Consider the following 20900-nt stretch of genomic DNA (forward strand, 5'->3'; position numbering starts at 1 on the left):
TACTCATGGCCCCCTCATTTCCATCCTGGTATGCATGGCCCCCTCATTTCCATGCTGGTATGCATGGCCCTCTCATTATAAAAAAAATTGAAAATTTCAGTGTAATTTATGAAAGAAGCAAGAAGTGCCAAAAATTAGGGACTCAGAGGGACTCAGATACACCCTGCATTACACATGAAGGAGGGCCTCATACACATTCTGTTCAAATTGTAATGTAGTGGTACTCCTAGACTCATAAAGTCTAGGCACCAAGTGCCCAAAATTACAAGCAGGGTCACGGGTGTGTCAGAGGTGACAGACAATCGCCTTGCAGTGGGTTGCAGTAGATCTCTACTTTTGGCATTGCAGACAGCTTCTTAGATAAGAGGCTGTCTTTAGGACCGAACGGCTACCTCTCTCTTGCTATTTAGCTCTCTGGCCTGGGCGTATATATACCTGGTGTGTCTGAGAGGGAGTCGCCGGCTATATTCATTTCTACTTGTGTGGCTTAGCAGGAGCAGTACTTCGTCCTTTCTGGAACTTGAGGCCGTGTGCATATTTGCAGTCATCTAAAGCTAAGCAATTTCCCCCTGTTTTGTCTTCCCTTGTTGTCTATAGTGTTTAGTGGAGGTTGACTAGTGCTCATCTCCTTCCATCCCTAGCCGTAGCCATAGGGAAAGTAGGGCGAGGCACGCGTGTGGCGATTGCTGAAGAGGCAATATAGGGACGGTAGTTGAAACAGGGTGACGCTAGACCAGACTAGGAGGTCTCCACTTCCCCTTTCCCTAGTGTCTGGTCTCCCTTTCCCTTTTCCCTCTGTGTTGCACTAACACCTAGCGTGACATTATAGTTGCCCGAGCACGTTTTGAAAAGGGAAAAAAAAAGGAACTGACATTTTGTTTTTTTTTCTTTTCTTTGTGTGTTTTTGGGCGTGCAGCTTTTTTCTTTTTTCCTTTCTGCCTTTTGTATGGGTTCAGTTGCAGAGCTTGCAGAGCAACTGCACAGGCTGTTGCTGGAGGTCCAGCCTAAACCCAAGGTTGCCCTTCCAGACAGGTTTTCGGGAGGTAGGGTGAAGTTTTTTGTATTTAAGGAGGCATGCAAATTGTATTTCAAACTTCGTCCCTACTCCTACGGTAATGAGGAGCAGCGGGTTGGCATTGTGATCTCTCTATTGCAGGGCGATCTTCAGTCATGGCCGTTTTCGTTACCGCAGGACTCGGTTTGTCTCCAGACTGTGGAGGGGTTTTTCGGAGCTCTGGCCCTCATCTATAATGACCCTGACCGAGTCACCTTGGCTGAGTCTAGGCTACGTTTCCGTTTCGGTCAGTGGAAACATACAGTTTGGAATTCCGTAGATGGGCAACGGATTCCAAATGGAATGACTCAGCCCTTAGAAGTTAATTTTGTGAGGGGCTTACTGAAAGGTTAAAAGATGCCTTTGTCTGTATATGAAACCCCTCAGTCCTTGGAGGCTGAAATGTCTTTGACCATACGTCTTGATAGACAACTTCGGGATAGACGGCTGCGACCACCTTCTCTGCGGCCTTCTAGTCGGGGTTGTGTACCTCTGCAAAGGGAGCGGTCTGGAGGTGAACCAGTATTTGGGGAGGTGGAGGAACCCATGCAGTTAGGGGGTGTCTCTACATCATACATCTCCCCAGAGATTCGCAAGAAAAAAGGCGTATGTTTTTTTGTGGGAAAAAGGGACATTTTGTTGGGACCTGTCCTTCAATACCTAAACAAAAGGAGACTCGACTTGGCAGTCTGGAGTTGGATAAACAAGGGTGCATTTGTGGCCAAACTGCAATTCCTGTTTTGTCCTGACAGCAGAAGTGGTGCTAGAGAGCAAAACCTAAAAAATATCTGTGTTAGTTGAGAGTGGAGCCGGAGTCAGCATGGTTAATGCTGAGTTTGTGAAAACTCATGGTCTTGCTTGCATTGCTTTAAGCTGAACCTGTTCCCATCTTTGCCATTGACTTGGCACCACTTGCACAGAAAGCATTTACTCAGATGTACATAATGTAAAACTGAGGGTGGGGTCTGTTCATTGTGAAATCATCCCTTGCTATGTTCTGGACAATCTTCTCACTCCGATTGTCTTGAGTATACCTTGGCTTGTTAAACATAATCCGCTGATGGTATGGCAAACTGGGGAGATTATTCAATGAGGAGATTACTGCCATGAGAACTGTCTAGATATTTCCATTGCTACTGTCTCTACGGAAATATTACTTCTTTTCTGTCTGGTTTTGCGGACGTTTTTCCTGAGAAGGGGGTGTCAGGATTTGCCTCCTCATCATGCTTATGACTATTCTATTAACCCGACCCAGGTCCAGACTGTATAATCTTTCTGGCCCTGAGAGACAAACCATGAAGGATTTCATTGCGGAAAGTCTGGAGAAGGGACATATCAGACCCTCATCTTCGCCCGTTGTGGCAAGGTTCTTCTTTGTGAAGAAAAAAGATGGCGATCTATGTCCCTGTTTAGATTTCCGGGAATTAAATCAAATTACCATCTGTGATCCATAGACTCTTCCTCTGATTCCTGATTTGTTCAGCCAGGTTGTAGGAGCTAAGGTATTCTCCAAGTTGGATTTAAGGGGAGCCTACAATCTGGTTAGAATCAGAGAAGGGGGCGAATGAAAGAAAGCGTTCAATACCCCGGAAGGACATTTCAAGAGTCTGATTATGCCTTTTGGTTTGACCAATGCACCTGCGGTATTCCAGCATTTCATAAATGATATTTTCCATCATTTGGTGGGGAGATTTGTGGTGGTCTATCTGGACGATATTTTGGTTTATTCACTTGATTTTGAGACTCATCGGGGACATGTTAAGCAGGTGCTCCAGATATTAAGGGATAACCAACTTTATGCCAAACTAGAAAAATGTGTTTTCGCTGTTCTGTAGGTGCAGATTTGGGGTTACTTGTTGTCATCTTCAGGTTTTTGGATGGATCCGGAGAAGATCCGTGCAGTTCTTGACTGGGAACGTCCCGAGAACCTGAAGGCTCTACAACGTTTTTCTGGGCTTTACTAATTTTTACCGGAAATTCATCCAAAATTACTCTGTAACAGTGAAACCCCTTATTGACATGACTAAGAAGGGGTCTGATTTTTCCAAATGGTCGGATGCTTCCTTCCAGGCTTTTTCTTCCTTAAAGAATCATTTTGCCTCTGCACCTATACTCAGTCAACCCAATGTTTCTCAACCCTTTATTGTGGAGGTTGATGCTTCGGATGTCGGGGTTGGAGCTGTGTTGTCTCAGGGTTCGTCCCCTGGTAAATGACGTCCATGCACCTTCTTTTCTAAAAAATTGTCTTCGGCTGAGAGAAATTGTGACGTGGGTAATAGGGAACTTTTGGCGATCAAATTGGCGTTCGAGTAATGGTGACATTAGTTGGAGGGGGCTGTCCATCCTGTTACTGTTATTACTGACCATAAGAACCTGTCATATCTCCAGTCAGCTAAACGTCTCAACCCTAGGCAAGCCACACAGTCCCCGTTTTTTACTAGGTTCAATTTTGTTGTCACTTTTTGTCCAGGGGTCAAAAATGTCAAGGCTGCTGCTTTGTCCCGGAGCTTCCCTGGTGGTGGTGACCATGAGAACCCTGCCCTGATATTACAGAAAGGTGTAGTCATCTCGGCTCTTTATCCTGAACTGGAGAGTGAGGTGTTGGAGGCTCAGGGGGACGCCCCTGCCTCCTGCCCTTCAGGAAAGTTATTTGCACCATCTGATCTGCGCCGAAAAGTAATCAAGCAATATCATAACTCTTTGTTTGCTGGGCATCCAGGTGGTAAGGCAACTGCGGACCTCCTCTCTCGTCGTTTTTGATGGCCGGGGTTGCATCGGGATGCAATTGAACATGTAGCTGCTTGTTGTATTTCCTTGCGTTCTAAGGTTTCACATACCCGTCCATCTGGTACTCTTCTTCCGCTACCTATCCCTAGTAGGCCATGGACACACTTGTCCATGGATTTTATTACTGACCTACCGGTTTCTGCAGGCAAAACGGTGGTTTTGGTGGTAGTAGATAGGTTCAGTAAAATGGTTCACTTTGTCGCATTACCTGCACTTCCCAATGCCAAGACTCTTGGTCAGGTGTTCATAAATGAGATCGTGAAGCTTCACAGGGTTCCCTCCGATGTGGTGTCAGATCGGGGGACCCAGTTTGTTTCCAAGTTCTGGAAGGCATTCTGTTCTCGACTTGGGGTGCAGCTGTCTTTTTCCTGTGCCTTCCACCCTCAGTTGAATGGTCAGACAGAGCGTGTCAAACAGAACTTAGAGACATACTTCAGGTGTTTCGTCTCGGAAAATCAGGAGGATTGGGCATCTTACTTTCCGCTGGCAGAATTTGCCATCAATAATCATCATCAAGAATTCACTGGCAGGTCACCGTTCTTCGGTGCATACAGTTATCATCCACAGTTTGGTACCTTCAGTGGCGGAGGAGCTTCAGGAGTTCCTGAGGAGGAACGGTTTGCTTTGTCGCTCTCTTCGGTATGGCAGGGTGTTCTGAGTAACTTAAAGATCATGGGAGACAGGTATAAACGTACGGCTGACAGAAAAAGCTTGCCAGGTCCAGACCTGAATGTGAATGACTTTGTGTGGTTATCTACCAGGAAAATAAGATTGAAAGTTCCTTCTTGGAAGCTGGGACCTAGGTTTATTGGTCCCTATAAAATAACTGCCGTCATTAACCCAGCACCGTTTCGTTTTGAACTTCCTCAGGCCCTTAAGATCCACAATGTGTTCCACAGGTCCTTACTCAAAAGGCATGTGGAACCTCTTGAGCCCTCACATCTACCACCGCCCCCAGTAATGGTTGATGGTATTCTGGAGCTCCAGATTTCGAGGATTGTAGATTCTTGTCTCCAACGTCCTTCTCTACAATACTTGGTGCACTGGAAAGGCTATGGTCCAGAGGAGAGGATGTGGGTTTCAGCGTTAGATGTGAACGCTCCCAGATTGGTTCGCTCATTCCACACCTTTTTTCCTGAGAAACCTGGTCCTGAGTGTCCGGAGGCCACTCATAGAGGTTGGGGTACTGTCATGGGTGTGTCAGAGGTGATAGACAGTCGTCCTGCAGTGGGTTGCAGGAGATTTCTAATTTTGGCATTGCAGACAGCTTCTTAGATAAGAGCCTGTGTTTAGGACCGAGTGGCTACCTCTCCCTTGCTAATTAGCTCTCTAGCCTGGATGTATATATACTAGGTGTGTTTGAGAGGGAGTCACCAGCTATATTTATTTCTACTTGTGAGGCTTAGCAGAAGCAGTACTTTGTCCTCTCTGGAGCTTGAGGCCGTGTGCATATTTGGCGTCATCTAAAGCTAAGCAATTTTCCCTTGTTTTGTCTTCCCTTGTTGTCTATAGTGTTTAGCGGAGGTTGACTAGTGCTCATTACGTCCCATCCTTAGCCGTAGCCATATGACAGGAAAGTAGGGTGAGACACGCGTGCGGCGATTGCTGAAGAGGCAATATAGGGATGATAGTTGAGACAGGGTGACGCTAGACCAGACTAGGAGGTCTCCACTTTCCCCTTTCCCTAGTGTCTGGGCTCCCTTTCCCTTTTCCCTCTGTGTTGCACTAACACTTGGTGTGACACAGGGTCATACACCCTTGAAGGCACCAACTGTAGTGCCTCAATCAAATATTGTGAATAAAGTATAGTTGTGGTACTCCTACACTCATAAAAGCTCTGTACACAGTGCAAAGCCTGCGAATAATTTCAAGCAGGGTCATCCATACACCCTTAAATGCACCATCCGTAGTGTGTAAAAAAAAATTAATAAAGTATAGTTGTGGTACTTTTACACTCATTAAGGTTTTGCCCAAAGTATAAAGCCAGGAAAAAATTATAAGTAGGGTCATCCAGTCATTTATAGACCCTAGAAGGTAACAACTGGCGGGCCTCATTCAAATATTGAACATTAAAAACGCTTTATGTGCTGCTGTCATCTGGTGGTGTGGAAAAGTTTGGTCTAATCCAGGCTTTGTTCATCGTTATCAGAGTGAGCCTGTCAGCAGTTTCTGTTGACAGACGAAAGTGCCTGTCTGTTATGACTCCCCCGTTGGCACTAAAAACCAACTCAGACAAGACTCTAGTGGTAGGGCAGCAAAACACTTCCAAGGCATAGCGGGACAACTCATGCCAGGTGTCTATCATTGAGACCCAATAGTTGAAAGTTGCTGAGGAATTATGGAATGCGCTGGTTTGGTCGGCCAGGTATTGCTTGACCTTCTTTAAAAACTTTTCCCTCCTTTTCAAAAATACCCGGTCATCAGTCTCTGGACGCTGGGCTGGTGTCTTGAAATTGGCCCAGGCCTTTGACAGTGTACCTCTGCTGTGTGTCTCCTTCTCCTCCTTGGTTGGGGAATGTCGCTAGCATTTTCTGATGGGAATTTTTTCAACATATTTTCCACAATGGACTTCTGGTATAGCATCATTTTAGAACATCTCTTCCCCTCAGGAAAAAGAGATGCAAAGTTCTCTAGCGTGGGTCTAGCAGGGTGAACAACCAGTACTCTTTTTTGTGCAAGATGAATGTAACGCGAGGGTCACGGTAAAGGCAGCGGTACATAAAGTCTGCCATATGTGCCAAGGTCCCTTCAGCCAACACTTCCCTGTCTCCATCATGATGCCTACTCTCCATCTCCTCCTCCTCATGCTCCATCTCTTCCTCCTCGTTCCCCTACTCAGCCTATCGACGTAGGAGAGAAGGGATGAATCTTGTGTGGGTACTAGTCTCTTTTGCGGTATCAGCCAGTTCCTGTTCCTCCTCCCCAGCCTCCATCCCCTCATTGTTACCCAATCTGTGCCGAGCAGATGAGATGACCCTCAGGCTCTAGTAATAAGAGTGCAATCTCCTTTGCAGCACAGCAGTACACAGTCTATTATCCTGTAGCAGAGTACAGCATAGTTTTAATACATACACAACCACAGGCTTTTCCTTCACAAGGACTCAATATTACACAGCATTCTTTATCCTTTGTTTAGCTTCCCTCCTGACCTGAATTCTGTTCCCTTGCCTTCTGTGAGATACAGATCATAAGCGACCTTTCTCTTCGGCTCCAGCCAGACAGTGAACAACTTCCCCAAAATCCCCCTTGGGCTCTGCTAAAACACTCCCCTTCTCCAGTGACTGTGTTGACTCCTCTAGTTGGTGGATGCTTCTGGAGCACAACACTTCCTGTCTCATGTGCTTGTGTTACTTCTAATAGTTGCTGAATGCTTTTAAAGCACCAGCACTACTTCTGCATGTCACACTCTGCAACAGCACTACTTCTGCATGTCACATTAGGTTCCTATTCATACATTAGCAGCATCACTCTTTCCACTCCATCATGAGGCCACATTCACAGCATCTGCATCACAATTATATACTGACTGTGTGCGCTAATATGGACAAACAAATTGCAAGTTTAATTTTTTTCAGGTAAGAAAACAGAAGTCTATTTGGTTGGTATGTGAAACTGCTGAATTTAAAGTGGTTGTCCAGCAACTTAAAGGGAATCTGTCATCTAATTCATGCTGCTCAAACTACAGGCAACATGAATCAGATCCTGGCTGCACGATTGCAGCAAAGTATAACCCTCTCTGAAGTATTTCAGAGAAAATATGCGTTAAAAATCCAGCCAGGGACCATAGACGAAGAAAAGACTAGTCCTGCACTGCCATCGGCTGGCCATTCCCTGAGCTACTACAGTTGATTGACAAGTCTCCTCCTCGTGTATAAGTAGGGTCAGACCTGTCAATCACCTGCAGCAGGTTTCGAAAGAGATGGGAGATGTCAGAGCCGGACTGGACTGATTCCCAAATGGATCATCAAAATTTATTTTCACCAGAGTGTTTCAGAGAAAAATATTCTTGGCTGCAATCATGCAACTAGGATCTGCTTCATGCTGCCCATAGTTTGGGCAGTATAAGTCAGATAACAGGTTCCCTTTAACATAAAAAAAATGTTTGTAATGTTGTAAAATAATTAAAGTAGTAATATTCTTTTTGCTCATCCACCATTGTCACTATAATGATGCTTTACATGTTCCCCATTGGATTCTTCACTTCTTGCTCTGTCTGGTTGGGTATGGGAAAGCTTCAGCCATTCACTGGCCGCAGTGGTGAACAACATGTCACTGCTACAGCAAGTGATCGGCTGCAGTGTTCACATGTCTGTTCAGGCTGAAAAGGTCATATATATAGAGAGAGAATTCAGAGAGCTGGAAGCACTGGGAGGTAGGGGATTAGTAAGCTATTACTGTATTTTAAAACATTATAGGCGTATTTTTAAAAAATAGCCCAAACAACCCCTTTAATCTTCATAACATAAAATTATTGAAAATATGGAAACACAGAAAGCAAATAAACATTTTCTTGTATACATTAAATCTTTATTGCTTCACTATAGCTTGTACATAAACTCTTCATATCCTGCATGATGATAAAAAAAAAAAAAATTATCTTACTATCTTTGCCTAAAACATATTGGAACTCTCACTATTACTCATTAGAAGTACTGATCTATTAGCCATTTTTCGCAAATGATTCCCCGGCTGTCAAGAAGTGACCCAGTTAGTTGGTATGGGCTTTAAAGGGGTTGTATGGCAATTTATCATAAAAAAAAACTGTTCCGAATGTTGAAGAAAAAAAATAAAACTACGCAACAAAAAGAAATACCTGGCCATTTTTTGGCCTATGTCATTGTGCCCATGTGGGAGTTATTCTTGAGACAACCTGGACCACAACCACACCTTACCTGCATGGTATAAACACTCACTCTTGCATGTTCTGAATGTGATCTTTATGGAAATATTTTCATAGTTGTTTATTAACTTTTATTTTGGCCATTTGGTAAAAGATAAAGAGCAGCAATTTTTTTTCTACATACGAAAAAAGCACAGAACTTGTTTCTAGATTAAAAAGACAAAGCCGTGTAATCAGTCACTTTTGGATCAATTTGGATTTGTTAAAAAATGTACTGATATCAACTCGAAATAAAAATAATAAATATTCTATAATTTTATTAATGCAACATCAGTGTATTAAAAGCATAGTTTATTTAATGTCATGGATATTTGAAAAAGTTTAGGAATTTTATTTATAGTTGCACTATAGTTACATTATGTAAAAGCACTTCATTCAGTGTTTTTATGCCCCGAACCACACTTCATTGTGACGCTTAAAAAATGTCAAAGGGTCATTATAGCCCATTGCTATCCCAAAAGCCCCATCAAAAGCTAGGCCCAGGGCAACAAGCTCCTCTGAGAGGGCTTTCGAATGCTTTTCATAGTCAGACTTCAGGGCGTAGCCTCCAAAGGATCTGCAAAGACATAATGAACAATGAACAAAGACAGATGCTAAAAAACTGAATCTACATAATACAAAAATACAAGATTTTTCATGGGACAAATCATTAAAGGTACTGTCATATAACTTTCCTATGTGGCAAACAGTGTTGGACTGGGGTGCCAATGACCCACCAGTTACCAGCTACAGGGCCCCACTTTTCAGCTACAGGCAAATGTGACATTATTCTCAATCACAATTTTATATAACAATGAACTGGGTAGATTGTTAAATGAATAAGATGCTGCCTCTATTTGTACATAGTGATTCAAGTGTATTATGCCTACTACTACTACTCATATAAGAGGGTGGGGGTCCACTCTTGTATAGGGGCCCACCGGAGGATTCTCCTGTTCTCTTGTGGGCCAGTACGAGCCTGGTGGCAAAACTACTGTGTTAAAGCTGTTGGGGAGAAGTGGATATCTTACTGTTAAAATAAGCAAATTTGTCATAAAAGAAATGTGGAGTTTCAACATTACTGGGATCCCTACCAATTACAAGAAAGAATAGATTGAGATATTTGGCGAAGTGCTGGTGTTCCCTTATAGTCCTACCAAACACAGCTGCACGCTCAGCCATGGGCCATGACTGGTACCACAGTTCAATTTAAAGAGTAAATTTGTCCAAAAAATGAGATTTTAGGAGATTACAATGATGGAGTCCATGAGTTCAGACCTCCACTGATTCCTAAATTATAGAGCTACAGCCATTCACAGGCACTCAGAGGTTTCATCACAGGAAAAGGCTAACTAAATCCAAAACGGCATGCCTGGAAATAATTTTTTTCCTGATGTGAGCTCATTTTGTAGAATCAATGGAGAAACGACATTTAGGAGATTTCTTCTCTAAAGGTAAAATGATCAAAACCAAATATAAGGTTTCTAGGTCCTTTCTAGAAAAATGGTTTCTGATTTAAAGCCCACATTTCATTATTTTTTCATAACTGTACTAGAAATCAGACAAGTTTTGTGGATTGTCATTACCTGACATAGTAAGATGTTGGAGAATAGCTTTCCAAATACAAAGAAGGGTCCTTAGGTGCAGGGGGATTCACAATGGCCGAGGGCACAAAGAAAGACATTGTGGCATTAATGGATGGGTCAGCTAATGGCACAGTAGCACGAACAGGGACAGTCATTTTAATAGTTACACCTAAGAAAAACAGAGAAGGAAAATTAATAAGTCTTCAATAAGTGAAATATTATACTGCATGCGATTCCTTTTACATCAAATAAATGTACATGAACCTTTACTGAGAACTAAACTAATTATAGAAAACAAATTTTTTAAATACATTTTATGATATAATGAGAAGTTAGAAAGATTGGGAATAGGGATGAGCGGAACCGTGGAAGTTCGGGTTCGTCGTGTTCAACCAAACTTTAGCCCAAAGTCTGGTTCGGGCACCAAAACTGTACCCAAACTTGAACCAGAACCCCATATAAATCAATTGAGACCTGAACTTTGGAGTTGATCTCTCTCTCACTCTCTCAATACAAGGAACTCACACATTATTTCTTCTGAAGAAGAAATAGGAAAGGGTTCTTTACAGTTAGAGGAGTCAGATTGTCAAATGGCATACCACAAATGGTAGTAATTGTAGATACTATGTTAGCATTTAAAAAATGCCTGCATGCTCATCTATTAATAAATGGTATTGAGGGTCATATAAACCCTAGTGATAAAAAGGTAGAATTTACCCACAAAGGTTAAGCTGGATGTACTGGTGTCTTTTTTTCAACCTATGTACAGTGGGGAAAAGAAGTATCTGACACACTGCCGATTTTGCAAGATTTCTCATCTACAAGTAATTTTTATCGTAGGTACACTTCAACTCTGAGAGACAGAATCTTAAAAAAAATCCAGAAAATCACATTGTAATCCAGAAAATCACATTTCACATAATTAATTTGCATTTTATTGCATGAAATAAGTATTTGATACAATAGAAAAACAGAATTTAATATTTGGTGCAGAAACCTTTGTTTGTAATTACAGAGATCAGATGTTTCCTGTAGTTCTTGACTAGAGATGAGCGTTGTTCTACTCGAACTGTTCGCCAATCTCAAATTCGAGCTGTTTTGGGCGGTGTTCGAGCCGTTCGGCGAACACGAACGATTTGAGAAAAATTCGGCTGTTCGAGGTTATGTTCGATAACTGTTCGTGCACCAAAATCATAACTGGATTTTTTCTCAGTAATGATGAAAATTAATGTTAATACGCAGTTTGAGTGTACAGCGGGGTGGGGGGAGGGGCAGGGGATGGATCTCTGCAGGAATAATGAAGATCTCCATTTTTTTTTCTCTTTCCCGCATTTGCAGTGGGGAGGTGCAGTCTGTCAGCCTATCAGCAGCGCACACACGGAGCGAACTGCTGTTTTTCACACAAGCAAGGGCATGTGTCATTGGCAGTTTATGTCACATGTCCTTGCCCTATAAGACCAAGCCATTTTCCCCGTCGCCACCATTTTCTCACTGCTGCAGCTGCGTGTTAGACGGCACCGCTGTTGCTGTGTGCGCTATACCTTGTTAATTTCAAGCCAATTTTCGCACAAATCTACAGATAGCTTGGGAGTAGGGAATAGTTGTGATTGCAGTCCTTTTAAGGACTAGGTTACAGCATTTCCTACGACTTTTATCAGGCAGGTCTGTGCTCTTAAATAGATAGATTGTGGGAGTAAAGACTAATTGTAATTGCAGTCCTTTTCAGGACTAGGTTACATCAGTTCCTATCAGTTTTTGCCAGGCAGGTCTGTGCCAGTGCTGTGCAAGTTTTTTTCACAGCATTTGGCTGAATCTAGCAAAGCTAATCCTTTTTGGCCTATTGCAGAGTGTGTTAGTCAGTGGAGTAGCCTATCTGTGTTGCAAGATATACCATCTGTGTATAGAATACCAATTTTTTTACTGCACCTAGTGAAGTAAAATCTTTTGGGCATACCATCATTCTATTAGTCCATCTATACTGACCTCCATCAGGATGCAAATTGAATATAATTTTTTTCTACATCTAGCTCTGAAAAAATATTTGGGCTTCTAGCTGTGTGTGGGACTTGTTCTATTAGTCCATCTATACTGACCTCCATCAGGTTGCAAACTGAATATAATTTTTTTCTGCATCTAGCTCTGAAAAAATATTTGGCCTTCTAGCAGTGTGTTGGACTTTCTCTATTAGTCCATCTATACTGACCTCCATCAGGTTGCAAACTGAATATATTTTTTTTCTGCATCTACCTCTGAAAAAATATTGGGCTTCTAGCTGTGTGTGGGACTTGTTCTATTAATCCATCTATACAGACCTCCATCAGGTTGCAAACTGAATATATTTTTTTTCTGCATCTACCTCTGAAAAAATATTGGGCTTCTAGCTGTGTGTGGGACTTGTTCTATTAATCCATCTATACAGACCTCCATCAGGTTGCAAACTGAATATAATTTTTTTCTGCATCTAGCACTGAAAAAATATTTGGCCTTCTAGCAGTGTGTGGGACTTTCTCTATTAGTCCATCTATACTGACCTCCATCAGGTTGCAAATTAAAAATAATTTTTATCTGCATCTAGCTCTGAAAAAATATTTGGCCTTCTAGCAGTGTGTGGGACTTTCTCTATTAGTCCATCTATACTGACCTCCATCAGGTTGCAAATTAAAAATAATTTTTATCTGCATCTACTTCTGAAAAAATATTTGGGTTTCTAGCTGTGTGTGGGACTTGTTCTATTAGTCCATCTATACTGACCTCCATCAGGTTGCAAACTGAATATAATTTTTTTCTGCATCTAGCTCTGAAAAAATATTTGGCCTTCTAGCAGTGTGTGGGACTTTCTCTATTAGTCCATCTATACTGACCTCCATCAGGTTGCAAATTAAAAATAATTTTTATCTGCATCTACCTCTGAAAAAATATTTGGGTTTCTAGCTGTGTGTGGGACTTGTTCTATTAGTCCATCTATACTGACCTCCATCAGGTTGCAAACTGAATATAATTTTTTTCTGCATCTAGCTCTGAAAAAATATTTGGCCTTCTAGCAGTGTGTGGGACTTTCTCTATTAGTCCATCTATACTGACCTCCATCAGGTTGCAAATTAAAAATAATTTTTTTTCTGCATCTACCTCTGAAAAAATATTGGGCTTCTAGCTGTGTGTGGGACTTGTTCTATTAATCCATCTATACAGACCTCCATCAGGTTGCAAACTGTATATAATTTTTTTCTGCATCTAGCTCTGAAAAAATATTTGGCCTTCTAGCAGTGTGTGGGACTTTCTCTATTAGTCCATCTATACTGACCTCCATCAGGTTGCAAATTAAAAATAATTTTTATCTGCATCTACCTCTGAAAAAATATTTGGGCTTCTAGCTGTGTGTGGGACTTGTTCTATTAGTCCATCTATACTGACCTCCATCAGGTTGCAAACTGAATATAATTTTTTTCTGCATCTAGCTCTGAAAAAATATTTGGCCTTCTAGCAATGTGTGGGACTTTCTCTATTAGTCCATCTATACTGACCTCCATCAGGTTGCAAATTAAAAATATTTTTTTTCTGCATCTACCTCTGAAAAAATATTGGGCTTCTAGCTGTGTGTGGGACTTGTTCTATTAATCCATCTATACAGACCTCCATCAGGTTGCAAACTGAATATAATTTTTTTCTGCATCTAGCTCTGAAAAAATATTTGGCCTTCTAGCAGTGTGTGGGACTTTCTCTATTAGTCCATCTATACTGACCTCCATCAGGTTGCAAATTAAAAATAATTTTTATCTGCATCTACCTCTGAAAAAATATTTGGGCTTCTAGCTGTGTGTGGGACTTGTTCTATTAGTCCATCTATACTGACCTCCATCAGGTTGCAAACTGAATATAATCTTTTTCTGCATCTAGCTCTGAAAAAATATTTGGCCTTCTAGCAGTGTGTGGGACTTGTTCTATTAGTCCACCTATACTGACCTCCATCAGGTTGCAAATTCAAAATAATTTTTTGTCTGCATCTAGCTCTGAAAAAATATTTGGCCTTCTAGCAGTGTGTGGGACTTTCTCTATTAGTCCATCTATACTGACCTCCATCAGGTTGCAAACTGAATATATTTTTTTTCTGCATCTACCTCTGAAAAAATATTTGGGCTTCTAGCTGTGTGTGGGACTTGTTCTATTAGTCCATCTATACTGACCTCCATCAGGTTGCCAATCGAATATAATTTTTTTCTGCATCTAACCCAGCCAATAGTTTTGGCCTAATACCACAGTTTGGCCACTCAGCTCTGCTCGGTTCCCATCCATTGTTTTTTTGTGCAAACAACTCCAGAGTTGTGAATTAGTTAACCACCAAAATGAGTGGAAAAAGGCCTGCTGCTGGTGGAAAGGGGAATAGGCGTGTTGGGAAGGGGAAAAAAGGTTGTGTCCATGGGGTAGGTGTTAAAGCAACAGTAACATCTGCAGAAGAAAGACCATCTTCCAGCCAAACTTAAATGTCTACTTCTTTTAGCGGACAATGTGATAAGATCCCTTTCTTACGGCCACGCCAATCGCTACAAATTCCAGATGAGGCACAAAAACAGCAGGTGCTTCAACGGATATCAAGTGCTCCTTTAAGTGGGCTCTCCTCCACATCAACTTCAACATCACAAATACTCCAGTCCTCAAAGGTGTCACCCCAATCGCACTTGCTTCCTCACAGCTCCCAAATCTCCAGCTGCCCGTCTGAGTATGAGGTAGAACAGATGGTTGACTCTGCAGAGCTGTTTTCTCATACTATAGCCTGGGAATCAGAGGTCGACTCCAGCGCTTCTGTGAATCCAGACGAGGAAATGATCTGCACTGATGCCCAGAATCTTTATGAGTCGGATCCAGGACCAGACGCAGAAGGTTCTGACCATAATGTAGACCCTCATTCCCAAACTGTAACTCCTGTTGGTGGAGACAATGAGGAAGACGATGATGAGACTCAAATACCTGATTGGAGCGACAACTTTAGTTTTTTGTCAGGGCAGGAACAGGTTGGCTCTGAGGACGACGGGTGTGATAACGCACAGGGTGATGATGATGAGGTTGGAGATCCCACTTACTGTCAACCCACAGTCAGCCAAGAGATGAGGTCAGCAGAGGAGGTGGAGGAAGATGCTAGTGACGACGAGGTCAGGTTGCGCCTTCCTGGACAGAGACGTAGTACTGGAAGCACGTCAACAACTGCATCCTCAAACACAACTCTGCCTCTCACCACAAGTCGTGGTGGCTCTTCAGGTCGCATGGGTGCTAAGCCTTGCATAGCCTGGGCATTTTTTCAGATCGATAAAGATGACCCAACTCGTGTTATCTGTAACATTTGTCAGCAAAAGCTAAGTAGAGGCCAAAAAATACATAGTTTGAGTACTTCATGCATGAACCGGCACATGGACATGAAGCATAAGTTGCAGTGGGAAGCTCAGTGTGCTACAATGCGGCCTAGCCGGCCGGGCCAACCACCGTCTGCCATATCTTGTGCATCCGCGGCCTCTTCATCCTCTGTGACTGGGGGGACAGCAGTCACACCTGTTTTGGGGCGCAGACCTGCCACCTCTTTACCCGCAACAGCCAGCGTGATTGGCAGGTCATCATTTTCTTTGGAGGTGGTAACACCAGCTGGTGTTGAGCGCTGTCCGACATCGATAGCACCACCTTTGGATCAAGGCAACCTAACATGTCCGCCTGCATCTTCCTCACAGACCGGCAGTTTGCCGGGGACACCCTTATCAACCCCGTCTAAGCACAATAGCCAGCCCTCGGTCCCTCAGATGTGGACAAGTAAAAGGTCATTTCCTCCTAGCCATGAGAAAGCTAAGAGGTTGAATTTCACCATCTGCAAGCTCTTGGCTACAGAAATGCTGCCTTTCCGCCTGGTGGACACAGAGGATTTTAGAGACCTTATGTCCGTCGCAGTGCCCCAGTACCAGATGCTCAGTCGGCACTACTTCTCAAAGAAAGGTGTGCCTGCGCTCCACCAGCATGTCGCACACAACATCACCGCTTCTTTGAGAAACTCTGTGTGTGACAGGGTGCATTTCACCACAGACACTTGGACGAGTAGGCATGGACAGGGGCGTTACATGTCGCTGACTGGGCACTGGGTAACTATGGTGACAGCAGGACAAGGGGCTGCTGTCCAAGTCTTGCCGTCCCCACGAGTTGTGCGTCAATCCTCTTTATGTCAAAGTTCCTCCACTGCTTCTGCCTCCTCAACCTCCTCTCGGTCTTCCACCTGCACCCAAAGCCTGTCTGGTCATGCCTCAAGCTTTCTAACTGCGCAGAAGGGATCCTGCACACCTCCTTACTATGCTGGCAGTAGGGCTCAACATCATCAGGCGGTTTTTACTTTGAAATGTCTGGGAAATGTGAGTCACACAGCTGAGGAGTTGTGGTCAGCTCTGGAGAACCAATTTCATGAATGGTTGTCTCCACTGGACCTGAAACCAGGGAAGGCCGTGTGCGACAATGCTGCAAACCTGGGTGCGGCCCTTCGCCGGGGCAATGTCACACACGTGCCTTGTATGGCTCACGTGTTGAACCTGGTTGTCCAGCAATTTTTAGCTCACTATCCCAGACTAGATGGCCTTCTGCAGAGGGCACGGTCGCTGTGTGCTCACTTCCGCCGTTCGCATCCCGCAGCTCAGCGACTTACATCTCTACAGAACTCGTTGGGCCTGCCACTTCACCGGCTAAAATGCGATGTGCCTACCCGGTGGAATTCAACTCTGCACATGTTGCAGCACCGACAAGCCCTGGTGCAATACGTTCTGACGTATAGCCTGGGCCAACGAGATCCAGAGGTGGGGCAAATCACGCTGGAGGAGTGGTCTCAGATCAGGGACCTATGCACCCTTCTGCACAGTTTTGAAATGGCGACGAAGATGTTTAGTGCTGACGATGCCATTATCAGCATGACTATTCCGGTGATTTACATGCTGGAGCACATGTTAAACAGAATTCGGAGTCAGGTGGTGGCACAAGAGGAGGTGGAGGAAGTAGAGCAGGAGGAGTAGTATGCGGAAGGGCTAACATCTGCAAGGTCCAGACGGTCGGCAGCACCAAGGCGGCAGGCATGTGAGGGTGGGGGAGATGGTTTTACCAGGGCGCATGGTAGCAGCCAAACTAGTGAGGAAGGTGCAGGAGCCCAGGAAGAAGTGGAGGACGAACTGATGGAACACTCATCAGATGAGGGAGACCTTGATCACATTTCTGTTGTGCGAGGTTGGGGGGAGAGGACAGAGGAAGGAAGCATGATTGTTACCTCGCCACCAACACAACAGGGACTTGTTGCTCCTGGATGCGCAACACACATGAGTGCCTTCTTGCTGCACTACCTGCAACATGACCCTCGAATTGTGAGAATTAGAAATAATCCTGACTACTGGGTTGCCACACTGTTAGATCCCCGGTACAAAAGTAAATTTGCCGAAATTATTCCTGCCATAGAAAGGGATGCACGCATGCAGGAGTATCAGCAGAGACTGTTGCAGAATCTTACATGTGCTTTTCCACAAAACACCAGTGGTGCACGTAGTGAATCTCACAGTTCCAACTTGCCAACCGTGGGACCGTCAAGTGTTCAGCACTCAAACCGTAACAGAACCACAGTATCTGCTGGTAACATCAATTTTGCGGAATCATTTCACCACTTTTTTAGCCCATCCTTTGCAAGGCCACAGGAGACAAGAAGTCTGACACATAGTCAACGCCTAGAGACGATGGTACAGGAGTATCTCCAAGTAAACATTGAAGCCATGACTGTGTCACTGGACCCTTGCTCTTTTTGGGCTTCCAATCTGGATAAATGGCCGGAGCTAGCCACTCATGCCTTGGAGATCTTGTCATGCCCCGCAGCCAGCGTTATGTCTGAACGTGTGTTCAGCGCTGCTGGTGGTGTGCTGACAGATAAGCGCACGCGGCTCTCCACTGATAATGTAGACAGACTCACGTTCATAAAGATGAACAAATCATGGATCCGAAACGACTTTTCTACCCCTGTGTCATCCTGGGGAGAGTAAAAGATGGATGATTGGTTAAAATCACCCTACCAACCGTTTTAAGCTTTCAAATTACTAATCATGTTTATCTGTATCTTGGCTGGAAAATAATTTGGGCTTTGTAGCAGTGTGCAGCACTGATTCTATTAGGCCATCTATAATAAGCTCCACCAGATTTAAAATTACTAATCATGTTTATCTGTATCTTGGCTGGAAAATAATTTGGGCTTTGTAGCAGTGTGCAGCACTGATCCTATTAGGCCATCTATACTAAGCTCCACCAGATTTAAAATTAATAATAATTTTTAGCTGCATCTAGCCCGGAAAATAATTTTGGGGCTCCGAGATGCGCAAGACACATAAGTGCCTTCTTGCTGCACTACCTGCAACATGACCCTCATATTGTCAGAATTCAAAGTAATCATGACTACTGGGTTGCCACACTCTTAGATCCCCCAAACTTTTCGATCAACCTTTTCATTTTAATAAAGACCAAAAAAATGGTCATTTTTGAAATTATAAGCATTAGCAGGTTATTAGAAACTGAAATCAAACAGTTTTCAACTCAAAACTTTATTCTAGGTGATGTTACATTTTCACATAGGACCCCTTGTTCGAAAGGAGCTTCTGAACTCTCTCGTCCTTTGAATTTGTCAGGTTTTGGATGGTTTCTGCTTCAATTGTTTTGCATGAGGACAGAATACCCTCCCAGAGGTGTTGCTTAGATGTGAACTGCCTCCCACCATCATAGACACTCCTTTTGATGATGCTCCAGAGGTTCTGAATGGGGTAGAGGTCAGGGGAGCATGGGGGTCACACCATAAGTTTGTCCCCTTTTATGCCCATATCAGCCAGAGATGCAGATGTTTTATGTGCAGCATGAGATGGTGCATTATCATGCAAAAAAATGATCTTGCTGTGAAATACACGGTTCTTCTTCTTGAACCATGGCAGGAAGTGCTGTTTGAGAAAATCCACATACATTATGGAGTTCATCTTTAGCGCCTTCAGGGATCCTAAAGGGGCCGACAATCTCTCTCCCCATGATTCCAGCCCAAAACATTACTCCACCTCCTCCTTGTTGGCGCTGTAGCCGTGTTTGCGTGGGGTGTCCATCAACCAGCCATCCTCCACTCCATCCATCTGGACCATCGAGCGCTGCACGGCACTCATCCGTGAACAAAACAGTTTTGAAATCAGTCTTCATGTAATGTTTAGCCCACTGGAGCCGTTTCTGCTTGTGTGAAGTGGATAGAGGAGGTCGAGAGGATGGCGTATGCACAGCTGCAAACCTCAGAAGGACCCTGCATCTTGTTGTTCGGGGGACGTTGGAGGCACCAGCAGCTTCAAAAACTTGTCTGCTGCTATGACAAGGCTTTTTTGCCGCTGCTCTTTTAACCTGACGTAATTGCCTGTAGGAAAGAGTCCTCAATTTGCCCTTATCAGCACGCACACGTGTGTACTGTGAATCAGCTACATACTTCTTGATTGCCAAGACACTTCATCCTGATCATCGCACAATGTTGATTGTAGTCATGCCTTGACCTAAACACTCCACAATTTGTTGCTTCTCAGCAGCCGACACATCCTTTTTCTTTCCCATTTTGGCAGAAAATGTAGGCTGCTTAATAATGTGAGACAGCCTTCTTAAGTAGTCTTGCCTTTTATTGGACACACCTGCCAAACTAATTAGCACAGGTGTCTGCAATTGCTTACAGTGATATAAAGAGCCCTGACACACATCACCATCAATGAGTTTAACTGACAAACAAACAAATTCTTCCCTTATCACTCCTAAACACTTTTTGCATAATAATTTGGAACACAGTGTACATGTGCTTTTCCACAAAACACCAGTGGTTCACGTAGTGAATCTTACAGTTCTAACTTGCCAACCGTGGTCTGTATGGAGTTGTTCAATAAAGGGCCCAAAATTAAGATAACATAGATGGGAGAGGTCTCTATGAATAGGAATTCCTAAGTATTTGATACCCTGTGAGGGCCAGGCAAAGGGAAAGTTGGACTGGATGGAATCCTATATGGATTTGGGGAGGGAGACATCGAGGGCCTCAGACTTCGCTGCATTGATTTTAAAATTTGACCATGTAACAAAGTGATCTATTTCAGCCATAACAGCATGGATGGATATATGTGATTGAGTGATATATACTAGGACATCATCAGCAAATAGAGAGCACTTGTACTCGGTGCCTCCCACCTCAATCCACCTAATATTGGGGTTATGGCGAATTGATGAGAGCAGGTGCTCCGTCACTAGGATGTATAAGAGAGGGGACAGAGGACATCCCTGCCTTGTCCCATTGGTGATTGTGAAAGGTGATGAAAATGTTCTGATGCACCCCCTGGGCCTTGGGACACCCGGAGCCGGACCCTTTTTGGTGGATGCTGGTGGTTGTAGTCTTCGTGGCGGCGACCCGGTTCCGTGGCTCAGGGTGGTCAAACCAGTGGCGGAACTATTTATGTGGTTTTGATGTTTAAATGTCCGACTACGCCACCCGTGGATTGCGGTCAGAGTGAACCGCCGCTGCAGGGCAGACCGCTGAGGCTGGTGTTGTGGGTGCAGC

General features: G+C 43.8%; 1 protein-coding gene across 1 annotated transcript in view; it reads right to left on the minus strand.

Moving 5' to 3' along the window:
* Positions 1 to 8346: 8346 nt before the first annotated feature.
* The window catches only part of LOC141258362 (heme-binding protein 2-like), a 46540-nt gene continuing 33986 nt past the window's right edge, over positions 8347 to 20900 (minus strand). Inside the window, exons 3-4 of the mRNA XM_073673368.1 lie at positions 10307 to 10475; positions 8347 to 9297 (exon numbers count right to left, since the gene is read on the minus strand). Coding sequence (XP_073529469.1) covers positions 9126 to 9297; positions 10307 to 10475 — 341 coding nt within the window. The 3' untranslated portion in view covers positions 8347 to 9125. The remainder of the gene's footprint in view (positions 9298 to 10306; positions 10476 to 20900) is intronic.

The sequence above is a fragment of the Phyllobates terribilis genome, unplaced genomic scaffold (assembly GCF_046119375.1).
Source record: "Phyllobates terribilis strain yellow unplaced genomic scaffold, ASM4611937v1 Scaffold_3__8_contigs__length_932513732, whole genome shotgun sequence".
Classification (NCBI taxonomy): domain Eukaryota; kingdom Metazoa; phylum Chordata; class Amphibia; order Anura; family Dendrobatidae; genus Phyllobates; species Phyllobates terribilis.